This window comes from Tiliqua scincoides, chromosome 9, assembly GCF_035046505.1.
Source record: "Tiliqua scincoides isolate rTilSci1 chromosome 9, rTilSci1.hap2, whole genome shotgun sequence".
NCBI lineage: Eukaryota > Metazoa > Chordata > Lepidosauria > Squamata > Scincidae > Tiliqua > Tiliqua scincoides.
This window is the reverse complement of record NC_089829.1, coordinates 11809719-11833069: the sequence shown is the minus strand read 5'-3', so window position 1 is coordinate 11833069 and position 23351 is coordinate 11809719. Positions and strand designations below refer to the sequence as shown.

Here is a 23351-nt window from a genome sequence, read left to right as displayed (position 1 = left end):
TGCTGGGAGCGGACATCATCAGTCAATCCTTACCTGGCTGGGCATGGTGGGAGGGGGTGGCCAAAAGTAGGGGTTGTTAAATCGCGGCTCCGCCATCCTGCGGGAAAAGCAAAGGAAGAGAAGATAGATGGTTATGGGTCAGAATCAAGCATGACATCTTCAGAAATTCCCATACCTCTGGGCAGGCCCTCCTCCCTTCCCTGCTGTACCTCCTGCCCCAAACCACACCATACTATAGGCAAGCCTAGTAGTACAGCCTCACCCATGAACACAAAAGGACAGGAATCCAATCACAGAAGGGGACAGTAAGTTAAGAAAGTAAACAAGCGCTATTTCAGACTTCATTATGACTCCACCAATTCAATGTAATAAACACAAAATTGTATTCAGGTTTATATTCTGATTTTCAACTTTACAGGGATGATATTTGGGGTCTTAATGACCCCCCCCCCCAAAAAAAAATCCAAATGGGGATCTCACAGACCCCAGACTCCTTACACACACAGTTTTTGATAGAGGACCATTCAATTAGCAAGGGTTAATTTTCAAGCAGTGGGGCTTGAAATCGAAGGTCTGCTCCATTTGTGGGTGTGGGTGTCATTGTGAACAAGACAGAAACAGTTATATATAAATGCTCCTTTCATTTTAAGAATAAGCGGTAGCCTTTGTATAACAAATCTGAAACATTTCATGCTTCGGTATCTACAAAAAAGACACCAGTTTAGAGGTTTGGGGGAGATCCAATTTATATTTAACAGGCGATAACTTGATTGAAAGGCCAAGGATTCATCAATTTAGAATTATTTACATGATCAGACGGCTTCTTGAAGATCCTTTTATCATACCATTGTAGGAAATACCATTGTATCATACCATTGGGAAAGAGGGCAATGAAGCCAAGATGCTTTGAAAATGAGATTTTGCCCCAATTTTTGCATTTGAGAGATTTGCCAGGGATGCTTTTGAAATATTTCAGTCGTGCAAAGCACAATTTTTCAACCCTCAGCCCCTTTACTTCTCTTCCAGGACAAAACTAAATCTGTGTGCGAATGGGGCTGGGGTGGGGAAGAGATGCTTTGATTCTCAGGCACCTGTATGCACATAAATTCCAAACAGACACAAGATGCTTTTCTTCCCAACCCCAGAACTCTCTATCTTGAAGACGGCAAATACAGAAGGCCACTGAATGGCAGGTAGATTGTAGCAAATACCAGCAAATCCATGGTGGGAGTAGACTTTTTCTTCTAACATTTCAAAGAAAGGAAATTGCCATCAGTTCACAACATGCAACAGAATGAATGAATTTGTCATGGCCTGCAAAGGCAGGGGAGGGAGGAGAGGAGGCACCCTCAGGCAGTGATGTGGGGGGTGTTCTTACAAACTTACAAGATTACCTCTATTTTTTCTCCTGGGGGAAACAAGGGGAGTGCTTGACTTGAACCACATCTGCCAAAGTGGAAGGGAGTTCTAACAGGAGGGGCTGAGGAGACAGAATGGCCTTTCTCTCCAATACAAACTCCCTGCTATTCTCAGGTCACATCTCTTTGTCCACAAGGTACAACAGAACTGAGGACTGGAAACTTACGTGGGGGCAGAGAGATGCTACCTCTCCCCACCCCTGCAATTCTCACTGCAGATATCTGGACAACTTGCCTCCCAGTAATGCATCAAGGCCTTAGCACTGCCACTGCAGGATCAGCCCAGCCAGATGAGCCAAAGACCTATTCACTTCCCAGAACCATCATGGCCTGCTGCAGTGTTCATAAAACGACATGGTAAACCAATGGTCATCAGCACCATCCAGCCAAGTAGCAAGGAGAATTTTACCACTTCCCCCAGATTTCTAGGGTAAGTCAGGGCCGGCCCATCCATGTGGCCAACTGAGTAGTTGCATCAATAGTTGTTCTTTCTCCTCCTTCCTGGATTGGAAAAGGTGGGGAGGGGGCAGAGAGGAAAAGGAAATGCAGAGGATAGGAGAGGGCTGAGCCAAAACATTGGAGAGTGGGAGGAGCAGAAGCTAGCATGTCATTGGGTGAGAGGGGCAGCATTTGGAATGCCACATCAGGTGTCAGGAGGTCTTGGGCTAGCCCTGGAGCGAACACAGGCATTTTATCAAGTGGTAGTATACTACAATGAACAGTTAATTTCTGTTTTGTTCGTCAGAGACTTCAACATAAAACAGGAACTATTTATGTTTATCAATAAACAGGGCTGGCCCATCATGAGACCAACTGAGCAACTCGCCTCGGGCAGCAGAATGCAGGGAAACGCCCATCCTGTCTGCCCACTGCTCCTCCTTCCATTCTGCCCTCCTCTTCCAAGGTAGACTGGCACAGTCACAAATAAGGAGAAGCAGCATTTGCACGCGGAAGATCTTGGGCTAGCCCTGTCTGCAAATATAGAGCAGCTCAGTGGTGAGCTCTGCTGGAACTAAAACCACAAGTTCTCTTTCAGTTCCTTCTCACAGAAAGAGAAGGAGTCCCAATTCCTTGATCATGATTCTGAAGCATGTTTCCCTACATGCCTGCAGTTTGAAACCCCAGCAATTAAAAACAAATAATAAATAATATGAACATTTCTCATCAACTTCCTATGGGGTGGCAGTCCTTCAAGAACGGCCAGGAGTCCCCAGGAATCAGCAGCTGTCTTGAAGTGACCACTGAAAGCATTCCTGGAGATGTCTACAGAAGGTCCTGGAATTTGCAATATGTCACAATGGAAAACACAAAATCTCCAGGGATAGCTTCAGCCAGAGCTGGCAAGCATAACTTCCTACCTTAAAGTGATGAGTTGAGTCAACTCATCAGTCACCTCTAACAGCCCATGGGGCAGAGTTGGCCCATCCAAGGCCAACTGAGGCAGTTGCTTCAGGCAAAAGACTGGTGGGAGGCCTTCTTCTGTCTGCTCACTTGTCTCTACTGCTTCTCCTCCCACTCCCTAGATTGGAACAGGAAGAGGGATACAGAGACGAAGAGGAAACGTGTCAGGGAGGAGAGTGCTGAGCTAGAACACAAGAGGAGCAGAGGCTGGCACATCATCAGGTGGGGGGGCAGCATTTGGCAGGCCAGCTCAAGAATCAGGAGGGCTGGCCCTTGCCCTGGGGATTCCTCTGCCCCTTAACTGGTTCCTATTTCTATCTATAGAATAAATTAATCTCTGTCATGAGCTGGCTTCCTGATCACTCTGCCTCTGGAGACAACTTGCTGCACTTGAAGACGGGAAATAATTTTTAACATATGAAGATCGGACTTGAGCATCTATCCTCGTTGCAGACTCAATTTTCAGGATGTTGGTCTGTTGACAAGATTTGCTCATTCCTGCGGTCCTTACCTGTTGAGAAGGTGGATCCAATTTGAAGGTGGATCCAATTTGATGTTCCCTTCAATCCTCTGTCCAATTCCCTCTTAAAGGCTCTAGGCCAGGTGCCATCACAATATCCAATGGCAAGGAGTTTCACAGATTAACTATGCACTGGGTGAAGACATATTTCCTTCTGTGCATTCAGACTCAGATGTTGTAGCTCAGTACATTCCTCCCCTCCACATTTCCTCTTCCTCCTTGTCATCCTCTTCCTTCCTCAACACTATCCAGGAGGTAGGAGCAGCAGCAGTGGAGGCAAGTAGGTGGACAGAGATGGCCCCCACCACCAATCTGTTGCCTAATTTAACTACTTCAGTAGGCAAAATGGATGGGCTGGCCCTGTTGTGATCATTTCTGAATTTCTGTGCTTACCACCTTTCCACAGTGAGGTAAATTTTCCATCTGCAATGTCAGGGGATAAATCTTTGTCCAAAACAAAGACTATCCCAGATGCTTTCACTTCTGTAGCCTCTGCAACTCACAATAACCTGCCTTCTCAGACAGCCCACCTTATGTAAGCCTTGGCAGATTCCCCTGGTTGTGGTTCCTCTGGGAAAGCAAACCTCCTCGCAGGGGAGATTATTCTTTGGCACAAAACACTCATCAACTTTCCCCAGGATTACGAGAGAATAATCTTTGTCTTCAATGCAAAGAATCAAAATATCTGCTCTGCTGGGGTGGGGGTCTGCAGTAAATCAGGAATTTCCCTTCCTTCTGCATTCCGTTTTGAAGCAACTCTAGCAGACAGCCTGCGAAAATCAAATGTCTCTGGGGAGGAGAACTTTGCCATGTTTGGCCTTGTGCTTCCAAGGGCAAGGCAAGGATCCTGACAATCCAATGGTGAGGTTCCAATTTACTGACACCATATTCAATCCCTGGCAGAGACTTCAGACGATGAATGGTAATTTATTCTACCGAGCAACAAATATGGAACAGCTTCATAGATGTGGAAAATAAATTTCTGGATTCATGTTCTGTTTCTTTCCTCTCCTCCTTCTCACTCCCGAATCTGGATCATTTTTTGCTCCCAACTGACTGCAAAGCAACCTGCCAAGAGTAAAAGCCTCAAGAGGAGAATCTTGGAAACTTGGCTGTGCCTAGGAGAAGACCTTCTTGGGGGTGGGGGTCTTCTTTCCCACTTTTGAGTCAGAAATATTATAGCCCAAGCCAAGAGAGATCCTTCAATGCTAGCTTTTGGCAACTTTCAGGGAGATGTTGTGTTGGTTATCCCAACCAAACAAGCAATGCAGATCAGCTTTAGCTCCGGGGAGGTTTATGGAATATTGAGAAATTTAACCAAGCAGACCTCTTGGAGCCAAGAGGTCAAGGAGCCATCCACTTGTCCTACACAGGCTGAATGCCCGGCTGGAATGGCAACAGGATATAAGGCTCTTGTCTTGAGTGCTCCAAGAAGCATCTGGTGGGCCACTGTGAGTTGCAGGAAGCTGGACTAGATGGGCTCTTGACCTGATCCAGAAGGGCTCTTTGATATAGCTGTGAGCAGTTGGACAACCTAGACAGGGAGGATTTCCCAGGGCCAGTGACTGAAGCTGGACAGAGTAGATGCGATGATTCTGTTGAACTTGGTCAACTTGGACTTGGCCAATCCAGAGAGTGCCTGCCAATTACAAGGGTCAGTGTGGCACCCTGCTGCTCCCTCAAGTGACTGAAAGAGGTTTGGAAGCCTATAGGCTCCCTCAAGCCCAGAGGTTGCAGCTGCCATTTTGCTTTGAGGCAGTTTGAGCAGTAGCTGGGGCAGATGGAGGGGACCCACTGAAGACTTTGGTGAGGGTGCTTTGGCTAAGTGCCTCCAATCATCAGTAAGCTCCCTCCATCTCCTACTCACCCTCCCTCTCCACCCTGTCACGGCACTCCTCCTGCTGTCTGCCTTGCCTCCCCTTCCTCTCCCTCCACTTTTCCAGATTGAGAGGACACTATCACCACTTCTCAGCCCTTCTTTCCCTCCATTTGACCTAGAAGGAAAGAAGGAGCAGAGAGACACAGAGGCAGGGCACACTGGCTACCCACCACAGGACAGAAAAACAAAAACATGGCCACCCACTTGCCAACCTCTCTCACTTGTCAGGCTATTGAAGGTGAGCCCCATGCTGCAGATTGGGGTTTGAAGCAGATCCTAACTCCTGCCAAGCTGAAGACCACTGATCTAGGCCAGATCCCAGCCTCAGGCTGCATCTACGCGTCTAGCAGAATGAGGTGGAGGACTCATGAGTGAGCTGGATGGAATGTCTATGAGGCTGAGAGGCAGAGGATTGGTGGGGGCAAAAGGAGGGGAGGCACCTGCCACCTGTTTCTGCAGCAGCTGCTCTCCTTCTGCCTGGTCTCTGGAATCAGAGCCACTCTAGCCCACACTTCTCTCCTCTCCTCCACACTTTCTCTTCCACTGTGTTTCCTTACTCTTTTTCCAATCTGGGGAGTGGGAGGAGCATCAGAGGGAGTGGGTGTACCTAAGCAAGGAAGGGGCCATTTGGTGTGGCAATGCACCATGTAAAAGGGGGGGCAGCATTTGGTGTGTCATGGCTGGTCACAGAGGTCTTGGGCCAACCCTGCCTCAGCACAAAGCAAAGCCTGTCTTGCCCCAACAGAGGCTAAGCCAATGAAGTCTACCTAGAACCTTCAGTGCTCCATCTCAAGACTTTTACACAATGCTTCAGAGTCGTGTCCTCCAAAACAATCAACTTTTGCCTGTCTTCCCATCCCATCTCTGCGGAGCATCTAGCCTGAAGAAGCATTCTGGATTCACACCAAAGCTCGCTCACTGCTTCGAGAATTCTCTTGAATTCGCCTTCATAAAGCTATTACACCAATTCTGGATCATCCTTTTGCAAACATCCATGTTCAGAAGTTCCCTTGATCAACCGAAGAGTAAGATCAGAAATTACCCCTAAATACGAAATGTATGAACGTGGCAAACAAGCTTTTGAAAACGTGCGTACAAAAATACCATACAGGTGCACCTGAGAGCGAGTGAGCAAGCATTGGCTGGGACTCCTTACTGAGCACGTGCTTGATGGGCTGCTTACTCAATAAGGTATCAAACTGCCCTTTTGGTCCATTTCCTCTACACTTGCTGGGCTGTGTACAACCCAAAACACTTGAGTTCAAATCCCACACTCAGCCACAAAACTCACCAGGATGACCCAAGGCCAGTTGCTATCTCTCAGTCTAATCTGCAAGGTGAGCCCACCCCTGAGTATGAATGAGCCGGTTGCCTCCACCTCCAGGGGGTGGATTGCAACTGCCTGTACCAGCAACCATGCAGTATCCTGGCAAAATGCCTGCAGGGTAAACCACCATCACTGCTGCATCTTCTCCTTCTCCCTGAATTTTTGAAGAGGAAAAAGAGAATGGAATGGAGAGGAAAGCAGTGGGCTTGAGCATCATCTCCAACACTTTAGCAATTTTCAACCTTTTTCACCTCACAGCACACTAACAATATGCTAAAATTGTCAAGGCACACCATCGGTTCTCTGACAGTTGACAAGGCACACTGCACTGCTGGCTGGGGGTTCAAACACCCCCAATGGCCTTACTAATAAATTACCCCCAAACTCCTATGGCACACCTGCAGACCATTTGCGGCACACTAATGTGCCACAGCACAGTGGTTGAAAATTGTTGCTCTAGTCCACCACTCTCCTCCACACTTCCTCTTCCTCACCCTACCCTCTAGCCTGCCACTCTCCTCTCCTCCATCTTCCTCCTCTCCATTCCCTCTAGCCCACCACTCTCCTCCACACTTCTTCTCCATTCCAATGCTCTAGTCTCCTCCCATCCACACTTCCTCCTCCCCTCCATTCCCTCTAGCTGCCACTCTCCTCTCTTCCACACTTCCTCTTGGCCCCTCCCCTTTTCAACTCCAGAGGAGGAGGAGTGGGGCCACCCTTGTTCACAACCAGGTAAGAAGACAGCATGGCAAAGGCCCTGCACAAAGGGTAATGCCCCTTGTTGCCCTGCTTCAGGCACAAGGGGGCTTGGACTTTTCTTGCTAAGGAGATAATACTCAGTGGGAGGAACCAGACAGCCACCATTGAGCTCCTTGCAGGGCAGGTAGGATGAAAATTAAAGAACAAAAACAAGCAACCCTGTCAATTGACATATAACACCAGGAGCCCCACCATCCCACAGAGCTACCCATTCTAAATCCATTGCAAAATCCAGGAATTCTATCAGAATGTAAGATCTGCAGTGGAAGCTGCCAAACCAAGTCAGACCTTCCATCCATCTGCTCAGTATTGTCACCACTGAAGACCTCCTGGGTTCTAGGCAGGAATTTTTTCTGGATGCTGCCAGGGATTGAATATAGGACCTTCTGCATGCATAAGAAGTATATGTTCTGTCTTTCCTCATAGGGTGGGGCACAAAGGGGGGCCACCCCAGAAAGGACCACCCCAGAAAATTCCTTTTGGTGCTTGGTTCCAACATTGTAATATGGCAGAGAGCTTATAGAACCTACCGAAAATAACTTTTTTTTTCTTTCCAAAAAAATGTGACCACTGCTATGCATCTATTTTTACCCCAGTGAAATCCTTATGATCCACTCCTGCTGAAAACACACACACACACACACACACACACACACACAGAACAGTATTTGGTTTGGAACTGGAAACACTCAGTCCTCCACCTCTGCCATTTCCATCTTTTTTCCCAGAGCCTGAAGCACCTCAAGGTCGAACAAAGGCAATTGAAAAGGGAAAAGGCGAGGTAAGGAAGAAACGAAACAAGAAAACATGGAGACTGTTTTCCTGGGTCTTGAGCTACAGATGAAAAATGGGAACCGGCAGCAGCCATTCAGATAAGTATTGCAGAAAGGGAGAGGGAGAGAGGAACACTCGGAAAGATGACTTCCCCCAAGACAAGGAAGAGAGGGCATGGGTGCCTGCAACCACACTCCGTGCTTAACACCCCCACCCTGGAAGTACGCAGCATGCCACAGTTGTTGGCCAAATGGCCTCCCTAGAGGGCTCAGATTTCAGATTATTAAGCCTGCCTGCTGGGGGGGGGGGAGAAGAGAGAGAGAGAGAGCAATCCCCCTGAAGCCAGAAAGATGCTCCTAGGAGTACAGTTTTGCCATCTCTACCTAGAGGTGCACTCAGAGGTATCTCCAATCCATCTCCTGTCATGATTTACCTAATAAAATCTCCAATTTCTGGTCCCTCGTCACTCATGACCCCTGTTTTTGCCTCTCAGGGGTGGCTAGTTCATATTTGTCATTCGTCAGGGTTCAGCTCCCTCCCATTTTCTACCATATAAAAGTGGTACATAAATATTCTTGATGATAATCAAGTTAAATCTCAGTCAGGGCTTTCAAGTCCCCCCCCCGCCCTGCATCCAGGGATGACTGCTGTGTCCAGGACGGTGTGGGGGGGTCTCATTACAGTTATTCCTATATCAAGGGAGACAGTTCAGCCTCCCAATCTCCCCCTTCTCCAACCCCTACCCCTTTCCAAGAATGAGTTCCTGTCTGCACCTCAGTATCTCCTCACTGCTACCCAAGCTATCTCCACTTCAGGGCAGTGTTGCCTGGTTATCAATGTAGCAGAGACATGATGAATAATCTACGAGTATCACCTGCCATACCATGAGTTATCGATCAGTATAGCCTACCACTCTCCCTCTCTCCTTCTCCACACTTCCTCTACTGTCCTGCCCCCCTCTTCTTTTCCAATTCAGGGAGTGTGAGAAGGAGGAGATGAAGCAGTCAAGACAAGTGAGCAGACCAATCTGTTGCCTGAAGCCACAGCCTCAGACAGCCTCATGGATGGGACAAACTCTGGATAATATATTGAAACACAATGAAGTTTCACTAGTATATTGTTGACAGAAAAATATCATAAAAGATTAGAGTGGGAAGGTACCTTGCAGATCATCTAGACCAGGGGTGTCAAACTCGTTTCAAACCAAGGGCCGAATAGCATTTATGATGCCTGCTAAGGGCCAGAAGTGATGTCATTACACAGGAAATGATGTCATTAAACAGGTCATAACAAAAAATAAGCACTTTTTCTCACTTAGGACCTAATTAGCTGCAAATGACAGAAGAGAAAATATGCAAATTTTGATCATATTTCAAGATATGGGAGAGCCCAATTTTCAAGTAGACTGCCCTTTCAGAAGTAACACCTTAGCACTGCTTAGCAGATGAGAGCCTGAGGGCCAGATAAAAAGCTTCCGCAGGCTGCATCCAGCCTCCAGGCCTTATGTTTGACACCCCTGATCTAGACTAACCTCTTGCTCAACACAGGCAGCTGCTATGGCATCTCTGACCAGGTGGTCATTCAGCCTTGAAAATCTCCAATGAGGGGGAGCCCATGACTAGATAGGACAGATTGTTCCAGTGCCAGACAGGTCTTACAGTTAGAAAATTCTTCCTCATGTCTAACCTAAATCTGTTTCCCATAGTTTGGAGCATTGGGTGTTTTGAGTGTACCCCTGTTTTCACTAGTGAAATGGTGGAGGATCAAAGAAGCATCTCATTCAGTCAAAAAGACGTCCCCCAAACATCTGGCATCTCAAATCTAACCACCCTCTGCCAAAAAGCTAAGCTAAAGAGAAAAGCTAAAGCAAAGCTAAGCAAGAGAAAAGAAAAGAAAAAGGTGAGGAATAACCGACATGAATGCAGTAAACAAGCCAGAACACCAGTTAGGTCCGCAAGCTGACTCAAAGAGAGGAAAAAGTGGATCAATGCTGGGAACGAAACTTTTTGGATACTCAAGCCTGCTTTATGATTGGAGGCAGGTACACAGGTATGAACACTGAAAACACAAACTGGGCACAAATCTTTCAAGCTGAGCAATTCTGAAACTGGCCATCAGCTGTGGCAAAACCCACAGCACAGCCATTCCTGCTGCCAGACAGATCCCCACTTGACCGTTTACAGTGGCCAAGGATAGCATGCAGGGCCGGCTCACCCATGAGGCAGAGTGAGATAGTTGCCTCAGGTGGACATTGGTGGAGGATGGGTACTGCCACTTTCTCACCCCCTCTGTCATCTACCTCTTCATTCTTCGTCCTCTTCCTGCACTCCTTGAATTCAAAATGGAAGACGGGACCAGAAGTATAGGAGAGGAGAGTGGTGGACTAGACCATCCCATGAAGACACTTTAGCCACCACTTTCCTCTTCTCTGGTGACAGTCCAAGTAAGTGGAGAAGCATTTGGCACAGCATGGATAAAGGAGGAGCCAACAGCTATGTTTGGTTCCCACCATAGTTGTCAGGTGAGCTTGGGCCAGCCCCTGACAGCCTCAAGAAAACAAAAGATGAAAATCTTTCTGAACTGGAAGAGAGTTGGTTGCTTCCCACCCACACCCGAACCCAAACGTTCCAAGCCATCCCTTGTTGGCATCCTTCTGTCTCAAAAGACTATGGTATCGCACTCTGAATTGTGGTTCTGGAACAGAGTGTCCTCTCCAGTGCGCGAAGCCTGGGTAAAGTAGATATGAAGGATAGACTGTTTCCCATGCAGCAAATCCCCCCTCTCCACGTCGCTGAAATGGTCCAATGGAAAGGCAGAGGCCAATACGGTTGGTTCCAGCAGCGTTGCAGGAGTTGCCAGAATGTGACTGTGTTCAGTCATGAACTGCCTCAGGGACTCCGGCTCCGGATTTTGCTTTGAGGTTGACTCCTGAAGCCTTTTCCATAACTGGATGTAGCCACAAGGCAGTGGAGGTTTGGGATCAGAGTTTTCCTTCCCTCAGATGAGCTGCCTTCCCAGGCTTCCCATCTACCTGGTGGCTGTTTAGTCGCCTCTTACAACAAGTATAGCCAAACTGAGGGCCTATTCTTTTCCCCAGCCTCCAGGGGGAGCCATCAACATGTCACAAATAGTATGTGTGAGAGGTAGATTAGTGAAAAATGGAGGAAAGGGTGGTAGAGGGCGGGCATCACAGTGGCAGAGCAGAAATAATGCATTGCAAAACAGATTGGTGGAGCCAACTGTTGCCTCACAGGCTGAGAAGACATCCGTTTCCATGTTCCTTCCTTACGCACAAAAATAGTGTTGCCCACCTTTAACCCAGTCACCTGATTTAAAGTCCTCTAACCACAAAGTGCTAGAATCAGAAGGGACCTTTGAGCTCCTATATTCCAACTCCCTACTCAGTGCAGACAACTCCTATAGCAGCAGTTACTACAGTCTCTAATTAATGGCCAATGCATTTTCAATAAGAGTGCCCTGTTAAAAAATGATTGTGCATTGCTCAAAACAGCCAAGGGGAGGTGGTCTCTTGGGATAGACATCTCCCTGTCCCCTCACATGGGAGGGAATGGCTCTTCTAAGTTGGCGCCTCTCCGAGACAGGCGCAAGCCATTAAAAAAAGGAATGAACCTTTGCATATTCCTCAAACAGGCTTATGCAGATCCACTGCATAAGTAGCTGAAAGTCATTGCAGTAATCAACAGAGAGATCTTTAATAGGGTGACTGTCCTGAGCAGGACAGAGAGCCCTCTGGAGTTTGTAGGGGGTGCAAACAGAATGGCCTCATGGGTAGACTTAAGTATGTAATCATATAGATACTCTAAGAGGGCCAAAATGCCAACAGAATCATAGAATGCCAGGGTTGGGAGGGACCTTCAAGATCATCTAGCTCAACCCCATTGGGGAAAATAAACCTTGAAGGAAACACAGAGTGTTGGCGTACCCATTATCTCACTTCTAACAGTTCACTGCATTGCTGTAGAGATAAATCTCGTCAAAATTCCATAAACCAGGGATGGCTCCAGGCCTCCCAGTACATGAAGGGAGTGTGTCAAGTTGCCACCACTGCCCCTTTATGTGGTGCCTTGGTTTTCTACTCTCTGTACCTTGCCACCACTGCACCTCTTCCTCCTACCACTTCCAGGATTGGAAAAGAAAGAGGGGAGTGGAGGGGGAGAGGAAGTGTGAAGGAGAGGAAAGTGTTGGGCTAGAGTGTCAGAATGGAGCAAGAGAGGAAGTGCGGGGGAGAAGATACCAGTGAGAGAAACAAGGAGTAGCATAAGCAACCAGATACTACTGAAAATTTGCCATCTGAGGCACTGCTTCAGACAGCTTCCCAGACAGGACACCCTTGCCACCAACAGCACATGCCAAAAGCTAGCTGCAACACAGCAGAAGCAAGTCTGGGAGCTCCTGAACCTGCACCAGATAGATAGATTTACAACCTACAGCTTTTAAGTAAACACCATAAAATCTAAAAGAGTTGGTTGCATCAGTTGGAATTGGTGGTGAGTAACACCAAGCTTTGCCACTGCCCAAGGTTGCAATGCAGGATCAAATCCATGAGCACCTCCCACCAAGACAATGAACTGGGGAAATTCTGGAAGGGTGGATCTAGTCTCTGATAAGTACCCCAACCCTCTCCAGTCAAGTTACAGGTGCAGCCTATTTATCCACGGATTTTTTTATCTGCGGATTTATCTCAAGCGAATGGGGTGGGGGTAATGAAAGTCACACACACTTTTGCCTCCTTTGCCCTGCGCTGGCCTCTTGATCCGTTTCCAGGCAGCCCAAAACACTGCAAAAAGCCTCCGCCTCACCCAGGCAGGGAAACAGCCCTGGAGCCATGGAAGAGGTTCCCCTTGCAAAGGAACAGTAACATTCCTGGAGCCCCTGAGCCAGCCGAGGCTGAAGAGGGGAAGGGGGGACCAAAAACCTCTGTAGCCAGAACATGTACAGCAAGGTGGAGCTCAATCTCTCTCTCTCTCTCTCTTTCTCTCTCACTCACACACACACAGGTGCAGTAGCAACAGAGGGGATTGCTTTAAAAAACTCAGGGAGTGTTTGCCAAATTCCCCCCCCCCCCGTGGTGCAGGCTATCACCGACACAAGCAAGCCTTTCTAGCAAGCAAAGCATGAGATTTAGCCTACAATTCTCTCCACACTTTCCTGGGAGTAAGCCCCATTAACTAGAATGGGGCTTACTTCTGAGTAGAAATGCATAGGGCTGGACTCTTAAAAGCTCAACATCCCACCGGTGAAAGAAGCAGGACAGCTGACAACGGGGAGGGCTGAGTACGGAGGGGAAGGAAGGGGATTGATAACAGCTGCCTTAGTTTCCTTCCATCCGGAATGTCATGCTGCAGTGTATTTGCATAACTCTATGGAATTTAGCACAACGTGTTTTTTGTTAATCGCGCCGAGTCACGGAACAGAACTAATGCGTATAAATAGGCTCTACCTGTACAAGATCTGTCAGTTACGATTCTTTCAATCTGACCAGATAGAAACCAGAAATTCACTTGGCATGTTTGCATTAACATGGCAAATTCCTCTAGAATGGTTATTCTCAAACTATACTCCAAGGAGCTACCTGCAGGGGAAGTTGCCTGTTACATCTCTGCATGATCTGGCCTCCTAATCTGCTGGTGGCAAGTAATGCTGCACTGGGAGCAACAGGTTTACATGCATCTCCTCCCCCAACAGATCATTCAATCTCTCCCAATACAGAGATGTCCCAGAATCACTCACTTGCAGAGGAGGTTAACCATTGCACCTCTGCTCAAGTCCCTGGTCTGAGTTAAAGCATCTATCTGCAGTGTGGACAGTGTCTAGCATGGCTGTCCCAGGTTTCAGACAGGAATGTTTCTGTGCCCTAATCTGGAGACACCAGGATTGCATTGGGGACCCTCTGCATGCAAAGTCAGGGATCTTCCACTGAGCTATAATGCCCCCTGCCCTCCAAGCAACTATTATTTCAATGCATGTCTACATCAGGTCCAATTGGAATGATGAAATCATTTCAAATCCAGGTATGCAGCAGACATGATCCATCCTCAAAAGTGGCTCTCCTGGCATCTCTGATCACTATTCTGAGTTGATTTCCAGCAAGCACCCTGGGCCTTGAAGTGTTGCTCCAGAGCCCTATACACATTGACATGGGAGTCAATCCCATTGAGCTCAGTGAGGTTTACTTCTGATCAGACACGGCTAGGATTGCACTGTTAATTTCTATGCCAACAAGGCATTTACAGGAAAAAAAATTTGACTCACCTCAGCTTTGCTGCTCCACAGTGCCACCCAAGCAGTGGCAGGAAGGGAAACGGCAGCCCACTGGCCAGTCCAATGAAAATCACATGAATTTGGGACCCAATAGGGCCCCTGCTGGCCCTACATAAGACCTGCTCTGGACTTGGGTTTCACAAATTTTAGATTCTTGTCCCTAAGAGAAGGTGTCAGGTTTGTACCTCCGTTCACCTACTCACTAGCACAAGATGAGGTGCTGGTTATTAGCCTAGATCAGGGGTGCCCAAACTTTTTGGCAGGAGGGCCACATTGTCTCTCTGACACTGTGTCGGGGGCCGGGGGAAAAAGAATTGATTTAAATTTCAAATTTGAATAAATTTACATAAAGTAATATATTAGAAATGGAACTTCTATGAATGAATGAAGGTCTTGCAATAGCTCAAGGCCTATAAAAGGCCTTGCACAAATCAAGGCCGATCTTTCCTTTGCTGCCACTGCTGCATCACAAATGTGAAACAGCAAGTAGTGGAGGGAGCCCTCACCCCACAGCTCATGCAAGAGGTTGAACTGTCACCCTCATGCTGAAAGCACTCACATTGGGCAAGCATGGGTTCCACCAGCAAGTCTCTGGAGGGCCAGAGTCTCATTGGAGTCTGGGGGCTCCCCGAGGGCCACATTGGGAGTTCCCGAGGGCCTCAAGTGGCCCCCGGGCCGGGGTTTGGGCACCCCTGCCCTAGATGACTGGAAAAGGATGCTAAATTCATAGAGGGTTCATCTATCAATGGCTACCAGTTGTGATGGTGATATACCATCTGCAGGGTCAGAGGCAATGCATCTCTCAATAAGCAGTGATGGGAGGAGAAGTGTGCCTCCCATCACACACTTCGGAAGGGAGAACATTTTTTTTTATTTCTTTTAATTAAAAAAAATCTACCCCGCCTTTCCCTTGCTGAAGCAAACAGAACCTCCACATCTAGTGGCAGGATACCTTTGAGTACCAGATATACATAACAGGTGGGGGCAATTAACTGGGCAAAACAGCACTCGGGGACCAGATTAGCCTCATGCTCCAGCCAATTCAATGTGGATTTGCCCTGAACACCCTAGAACTGCCACAGTGTGCTCAGAGTAGCTTAGAATATTACACCCATACTAATTGTTTAGACATGTCTGTTGGTGGTCAATGGATGGAAAGATCTGTCACCACAAAGAGTCATTCAAAAGTTGCTTGTCTGGACTTATAGGGTTAATTCTAAGCACTCCCTATGTGCTCAGCTGCCTAACTCCAAGGTACATCACATCAGCTAAACCAATGGCAGCCCAGGGGGGACCACAGAACTACTACTGACCGAGATCCAGTATCAGAGCAAAGAAACAAACACTCTCAGTTTCTTGGTTAATACGAAATAACCTGGGGGAGAGATCAGAGACAAGGAACATTCCGATACCCCCCCCCAAAAAAAAATTAATATGGAGGCATAGTATAGATATAGGGCTGGGCTTAAGGAGAACCTGTTGCATTGAAGGCCAGGAATGTGTGCATCCATGAAGGTGAGTCAAAGAAGTCCTTATTTCATTAAGAATGGCACCATGAAGGTGCATCCATGAGGGTGACAGCCAAAGAAGTCTTTACTTCATTCATATATTTAAGAGTGGCACCACATGGGGGGGGGGCCTTGGAGGATGCACGCTCCTATCTTTATAGGGTTACTTGTGTGGACGAACCATTCCCATGAGGGAGCTGCCACCCAGCTCGCAACAATCATAGTTTGAACATCTAATGAGCACATCTCTAGATATTCAAACTAGATGTCCAGGCTTGTCCCAAATCAATGTGGCAGGTCCTTAATGGGGCTGGCTTCCAGGAGTTATGGGACCAATCCCAATTGCTCTTGCAGGAGGAGATGTAGGAGCGTGTGAACACCTGTCTAGGAGTAACTGTGGGGGGGGGGGGAGGGAAGGAACTGCTCTTGCTTGCCATTTGGTAAACCGGCTAAGAGGCCAGAGATATCAGGGAGATAGGGCAAGCTGCAGGGGAGGGGAGAAGCTGGGAGGGATAGGGTGGTTCAAGCTGGGTGAGGCACATGTATATAGGGACACAGAAGCTGGCCCTACTCCAGGGCTGGGGTACCTTGGCATCACCCTTGAATATCAAGATAGGGTTGCTACTCCTGTGTGCCCCACCTTGCCACTGCCCCAGAAGGAGATCTGGGACCCTGCAGCCCTGTTGAATAGCTCACTGAACCTGTCAACTTGATATTTGGTTTCGCATGACAGAGGACAGGACTAGCAACAGCGTTTAGCCACAACAACCAAAACAAAACCTCCACATCCAGAGGCAGTATACCTCCGAGTACCAGCCGCAGCTCTGAAAAAAGGGAAGATGTTAGCCGCGCCACCGTTTCGGTACTCACAGGCTGGCCTCGGACGCCCGGTGGCCGCAGCTGCCCGAGGAGACGTGTAGATGATGCTCCAGGCTGGCGGGCGGCAGACGGTCCCCCGGTGGTGCAGGCAGGTACAAGCACCAGTCCCCGGGATAGGGGGCTCACAGGCCTTCGCCAGTTCCTATCAAACTGCTGTTAATACAAGCAGGGGTCCCAATTGGGACTACCCTGCTTTTCAGGCCCCCTCTGTCTCACCTGGCTGAAATAGAGAGAAATAAGAAATGTTTCACACAGAAAATGGCAATGCAGCTGGCGGGGCAAGGCGGAGAGGCACCAGCAACATTGCCCAACCTGTGGCGAGAGTGAAGCACCTGGAGTACTGGGTGGCAGCATATGAACCATAATAACTTAATAGAACCTCCACAGCTAGTGGCAGTATACCTCCACGTGCCTGATATAGAGACAAGGGCAGTTCTGCGTAAAACAGCAATTGGGGACCAGATCGTGCTCCTGCTCCAGCTGATTCAATGGGAATTATTTACATTGAACACCCTGCTCACAGCCCAAGCAAAGGTGAAAGGATGGATTACCCCCTGTCCTTTTGCTGACCCTAAGCTAAAGGAATTTGAACCATAAGCAGTGCCAAGCTATGCCCTCCCACACTTGGTACCAGGGTTTGATAGACCCCAATTCAGGCACAGTTTAAAACAAAAACAAAACAGGTGTATTTGACAATACTCCAGTTTCATGTAAAAAAAAAAAAAATTTAAGTATTAAAGATTATTATTTATCGTTCACGGGTCAAACAACATAGGGATAGTATTTAAAGTCTGCAAAAAGCCTACTGATCATTCCCAGTGGGGTCTCATAGACCCCAATAACTTCCCGATACATCTTTTTCTTTCAACACAAATTGTCCCAGAGACAAAATTCTTTTTTCTTAATGTTAATTAGTTAGCCCTCCCCATCCTAACTGCTGCATCAATATAAAGTAGTTATTATGTCATTAACTAAGAGTTTGTACTATTGGGGGCCATTTAAACCCCACCATGGACGTGCACTGTGTTTTATTCTGCCTCCATTTAACAGGGTCTAATTGACCCCCCCCCCCCCACACCACCATCATTCCTGCTCTGATAACCTCTTGTATTGATTGCTGCAGTCACATTCAAACGGTTGTAGCAGGTTTCTCTTAAGGAGATCAGTCAGTCACAGCAGACTTTCATCAATGAAAGATGTCAGCCGCTACCAATCTCACCCCCATAATGTGATTGCGTGGGGAGCATGGGGCACGTTCCAAAATACAAAGTCTTTATACAGAGCCGCACCAGAACCGACGGCTTGGCACCGGCCTTCTGTGAACTCAGAGGACACCCGAAAACACACCTCCAAATTTCCCTGTACCAAACTGTGTAATGCAACAGACACACTGAAACAGAGAAGTCGGTCATTTTTGCACGAATGCTGCAAAAGGTTCTGTAGGGGACGGTTACGGCAGGCCTGCGGCCTGATGTGTTGACAGTGGCAGCTAAAGGGCGGGTGGATAATCATTGCAGAATAGTTAGAACATAATTACAGGCAGCCTCTTAAATTCAAACCTGTTTTGCTTGATAAAGGCATTGATTATTTGTACTTATCAGGCATGCACAGTAATGAGATCAGGGCCACTGAGGCAGGAGCATCAGGCTGTGGACTGGCAGAGGGTGCCCACTGCCCACATGTGCCCACCCCCTGCCTCCATTGCTCCTGCTCCCTTTCAAAAAGAGAGGAACAGAGAGGGAGAGAAAGTGTGAAGGAGAGGAGTGAGTGGGTTAGAGCATCCCACTCTCCTCTCCTGTACATTTTCTCTTCCTTGGGATGAAACCTCCACACTTCCGCTCTGCCTTTCTTCCTTCTCAAACCCAGGGAGGGGAAGCAGTGAGAAGTCTTTGGCAGGCCCTCAAAGGATGCAAACAACACTTGCATTTCTATAAAAGATATAGAAATATATAAAAGGGAAGATGGAGGAAGATTAAAATATGGGGGCAACAAAATCCACTCACTTTAGGGAGTTGTAAGGGCTATGACAAGACAAAGCGTGTCACCCACTCAGCTCCAACTGCAGTTGCCTGAACCAGCAGGAACCAATAGCTTATTAATAGTGCAAGTTACAGTCCAGTCCTGAGCTGCCTGGAGTGTGGGGCTGCTGCAACAGTATGCAGCACACCCCAGGCAGCCGCCACTGCCTCCTCAGAAGAAGGGACATTTGTCCTCTTCCCTCCATGTAAAGGAAATAGCCCTGCAATGGGGCTACTCAATTCTATGGCAGCTTTGGAGCTGCCGCAGAATCGGACAGCTCCATGTTGGACCATGCAGACCAACATGGGGCTCAGGATTCCACCCCCTATCTCCCTGCTCCCTCCCCCCAGAATGCCTCCTCCCCATTCCCACCCACGCCTCACCTCTCTACCGCCCAGTGGTCTGGGCGATGTCAACACTGATCCAGCACGAGCTCTCACTGGGCTAGCTTTGGTGCTGGGCCGGTGCTAAGCCCCACAAATGTGCCTTATGACACTTTTGCGACAGTCCACGCCGGCAGTTAGCCGGTGTGCAGAGCTCAGAATTGGGCTTTTAGTCTCACCAAGTCTCTTAGACTTACTTCGAGGTAAGCACTTTTAGGCCCAAATCCTAACCAACTTTTGAGCACTGACACAACTGTGCCAATGGGGCATGTGCTGCATCCTGCAGTTGGGTGGCAGTCAGATAGGCCTCCTCAAAGTAAGGGAAAGCTTGTTCCCTTATCTCAGAACTGCATTGCCTTTACCTCAGTGCTGGATAGTTGGTTAGGATTGTGCCCTTATAACCGCAACCTAAGACTTGCATTGCCTTGTTACAATTACAATCTGTTGTCAGCCACCTGGAGGATTGTTTGTGCAGAATGATCTTTAACAAGAAATAATAAAATAAGTAGACTGCTCCTGGGTTTAGGCTAAATTAGGCTCTATTTAGGCCCTAATCCTCACCAACTTTCTAGTACTGGCATAGCTGTGCCAATGGGGCATGTGCTGCATCCTGCAGTTGGACGACACTCACGGAGGCCTCCTCAAAGTAAGGGAAGGTTTGTTCCCTTACCTCAGACCTGCATTGTCCTTATGTCGGTACTGGAAAGTGGGTTAGGATTGCACCCTTAGTCATCATGAATTATCACCGCTTACTAGATACTCCCCTTTTGAAAGTCACCTAACCCCAGTTATCACCACCACCCTCTGGGGCACTGAGTTCCAAACACAGGTGGACATATATACAGAATTACAAGTGTAGTTGGCTGCTTCCTCTTGGAAGCAGAACGCTGGGCCTAACAGACCTCCCCAGATCTGTTTCTAACACAACACTCTGAGTAGTTAACTACTTTATTTCTGTAGCAACAGTACTGCAACTGTTCTGATCTCTTGCCGGTTTCTCCGCTATGCGGGTTTAATTGCCTTATAAAAAACAACAACTCTGCAGCTCATTCTGTTCCTTACTTAGCTTGGTTGCTTCTCATTTGGGGCACTTAAATTACAATTGATGACATTTTCATTGTATAAGAACACACAAAGAACCTACTGGATCAGGTTGAGGGCCTATTTGTCCAGCTTCCTGTATCTCACAACGACCCACCAGATTACTCTGGGAGCACATACGAAACATAGTGCAGATCTGCATCATGTTGCAACTCTCTTGCATCCAGCATTCAGAGAGCAGCTACCTCTAAAACCCTGAGGTTGCATACAGTATAGTCAGGACTTGTAACCTGTGAATGTTCCTCCATTGATTTGTCCAATCCTCTTTTCAAGGCATCAAGGCCAGGTGCCATCACCACATCCTGTGGCAAGGAATTCCACAGATTAATTACATCCTGAGTAAAGCACTATTTCCTTTTGGCTGACTCTGACTCTCCCACCAGTCAGGCTGAGTGGATGTCCACTGGTTCTGGTGTTGTGAGAGAGGGGAAAGAACTTAACTCTACCCACTTCCTCCGTCCCATGCATAATTTTATAGGTCTCAGTCTTGTGCCCCCTCACGTGCCTTCTTTCTAGACTAAGCCCCAAAGGCAGTTACACAACTTCATTATGGAGGCCAGGTCTATAAGCTACGATGGCTGGATGCAACCTCCATCTCTAGAAGCAGTTTACCTTACCAAACTATTGAGAAGGGTCAGCAAAGGATAGCTGCTGCCTTCCTTTCCTCAAGTGTCCTGATCAGTCACCATCAGAAACAAGACACTAGGCCAAATGGATCCACTTTGGTTCAATCTGCTAGAGAGCTTGCAACATGTGAATTCTCAGGAATGGTTTTAGACACTATGAACACAGTAGTTACAGGTGCTTTTGATGCTCCAGCCCTTAAAAGGCAACTTAGCCTTAATATTGTTAGCCCCCAAAAATGTTTAATAGCCCTTTGTTCCACCATTGCATCAAGAGGCAAACAAAAAGAACGAACCAAATACTCTTCCAATCTCTACATTGCCAAATCATCTGCTGGTAGTCCTGACTCGTCAAAGGCGAGCACCCAACAAGCTCATGGCAAACCTGCCCAAGCCTTGTGCAAAGGAACAAAACTACTTCCTCTCTAACATAAGAACAAACAAACACTTCCAACTATTTAAAAGAGATGTTAAGGGACCAACTCTGCCCCCTCACCTTTTCAACTTGCCAGGTACCAGAATAAAGTTTTGATGAGTCCAGGAGGCCAAACGCTCCTAGCTGTGGTTATTTGCAGTGGTCTTTTCCACAACAACTATGTATGGTTTGTGTGACCATTTACATGTCTGGCAGCAACAAACAGCCTAACCGCTCAATCTTAGGCATGCCCACTCTGAAGTCTCACTGGGTCTCTTGGACTTACGCCCAGGTAAACGCTTTGAGAATCACAGCCTGAGACTTGGATTGCTTTAATTGTCGCATTGCAATTGTATTCTGATATTCTTTACACATATCCAGCCCCAAATTGTGCATAAAGAATGTTCCATCAGGTGTAAAAAAATTGTGCAAACATCACACAAGTCATTAATTAAATTAGACGAGAAGAAATCAGTTGTTTGACTCAAATGATTCTTGGGAGCTCAAAGTACCCACCTACAAGAATCCTAGAGTTGGAAAGGACCTTAAGCCATTTCTGCCCAACATTGCATATACACAACGGGGACCAAATATGTACACCTGTGGGTCAGGCAAAAAGAGATTAAAGGCCATCTAGTCCAACCCCCTGCTGCAAGCAGGAAAATCCTCTCTAGAGCATCTGCAAATGTTGCCTATCAAGCCTCTGCCTGAAGACTTTCAATAAAGGAGAACCCACCACTTCCCTCAGGAATTGGTCTCATCACCGATTGGCCTGCTCTGGCCTTGCATCTTTTCCATCCTCCTCCACTAAAACAAGTCACTGTGCTGCCTTGAGAAGGGATCAGACTACCCTGTGTACAGATGCAGCAGAATTAGCCCACCTGCATAGTGAGGGTTGCCCATTTTGAATTGCTGTTTTCAATTGCTCTGAAACACCAACGCTTATTTTCAGAAGCTGTCTTGGTGGACCCTGAGACAGAACCAAAAAGCAACACAGAATTTTTTAGTCAATAACCAAATTGCCATGTGTGTTCACCCTTCTTTGTTAAATACAAACTGAAGGTGCTTCTCAAACAAAATCAAACTACCAGGCCTGGCCCATCCATAAGGTCAACTGAGGCTCTCGCCTCAGGCAGCAGACTGGGGAAGGTGTCCATCTCTGTTGGGGGTGTCCATTCTCCTATTCTGCTCCTCCTCCTTCCAGTGGAGTGGAAAAGGAGAAGGAAGAGTGGGGTGCAGTGGTGAGCTCTGACTCTCTAACCTGCCATTCTTCTCTCCTGTGTACTTCCTCTTCATCCCCCTCTTCTTTTTCCAACCCAGGGAATGGGAAGATCAGAGTTTGCCACACCACCAGATAAGAGGCCACACCATCTGGCCACCACCACTGGCCACACCACCTCAGGCAGTCGGAGGTTTTTGGCCAGCTGTGACAACAACCCAATGCACAGAAGCCAAACAGCAGCCGAAACACAACCACACAGTAAAACAGTTGCCTCGAAACAAATCAAACAGCCACAGTAAAACAGCATTGAAGAAGACACTGAGAAAATTAACAAGCAGGAGATAGTAAGAAATTAATCATTCCGGTAGCCAGAAAACAATCCAGGCAGTCTTGTTGCACCAGGTCTGTCCAAAGTGGAGCTGAGTTTGGAGAATGCATCTAGAGGGATGCTGAGGTTCCCCTCTATAGGGTGCCAATGTACCCTGCCGCTCAACCATCCCCAGACTCCCCCACCCCTCTACTGCATCCTTCTGATTTCCCCGTCACCATCCTCCAAGCTCACCACCTTGTTGCCTTTCCCCCCTCTTCCTCCTCTCCACCCTTTCACAATTCTGTAGATATGGAAGGTAGAGAAGAAGTAGAGAGAGGAGTCAAGACTACAGGGCTAGAGTGGCTCACCCAGCACTTCCCCTTCACCTCCTTAAAAAGCAGGGAGCCAGGAGGAGGAGGTGGAAGGAGATAGTGCTGGTGGCATGAGTGGGGGAGCCACTGGAAGGGCAATTGCCCTGACAAAGGTGCTGCCCTGGATCCCGGGTGAAATCATGTCCTGTTAGCACCCTGT

At 47.7% G+C, this 23351-nt stretch overlaps 1 protein-coding gene across 8 annotated transcripts in view; it reads right to left on the bottom strand.

Annotated features, from left to right (window-relative positions):
• ZNF362 (zinc finger protein 362) overlaps positions 1 to 23351 on the bottom strand; it is a 42323-nt gene that overhangs the window by 13409 nt on the left and 5563 nt on the right. For 7 of the 8 annotated variants that reach the window (XM_066636854.1, XM_066636852.1, XM_066636850.1 and 4 more), the window contains one exon: positions 34 to 97. In XM_066636854.1, the coding sequence (XP_066492951.1) occupies positions 34 to 96 (63 nt within the window). In that variant the 5' untranslated portion in view covers position 97. Of the gene's footprint in view, positions 1 to 33; positions 98 to 16738; positions 16893 to 23351 lie in introns of those variants that run through there. The other variant, XM_066636851.1, reaches the window with a different exon arrangement.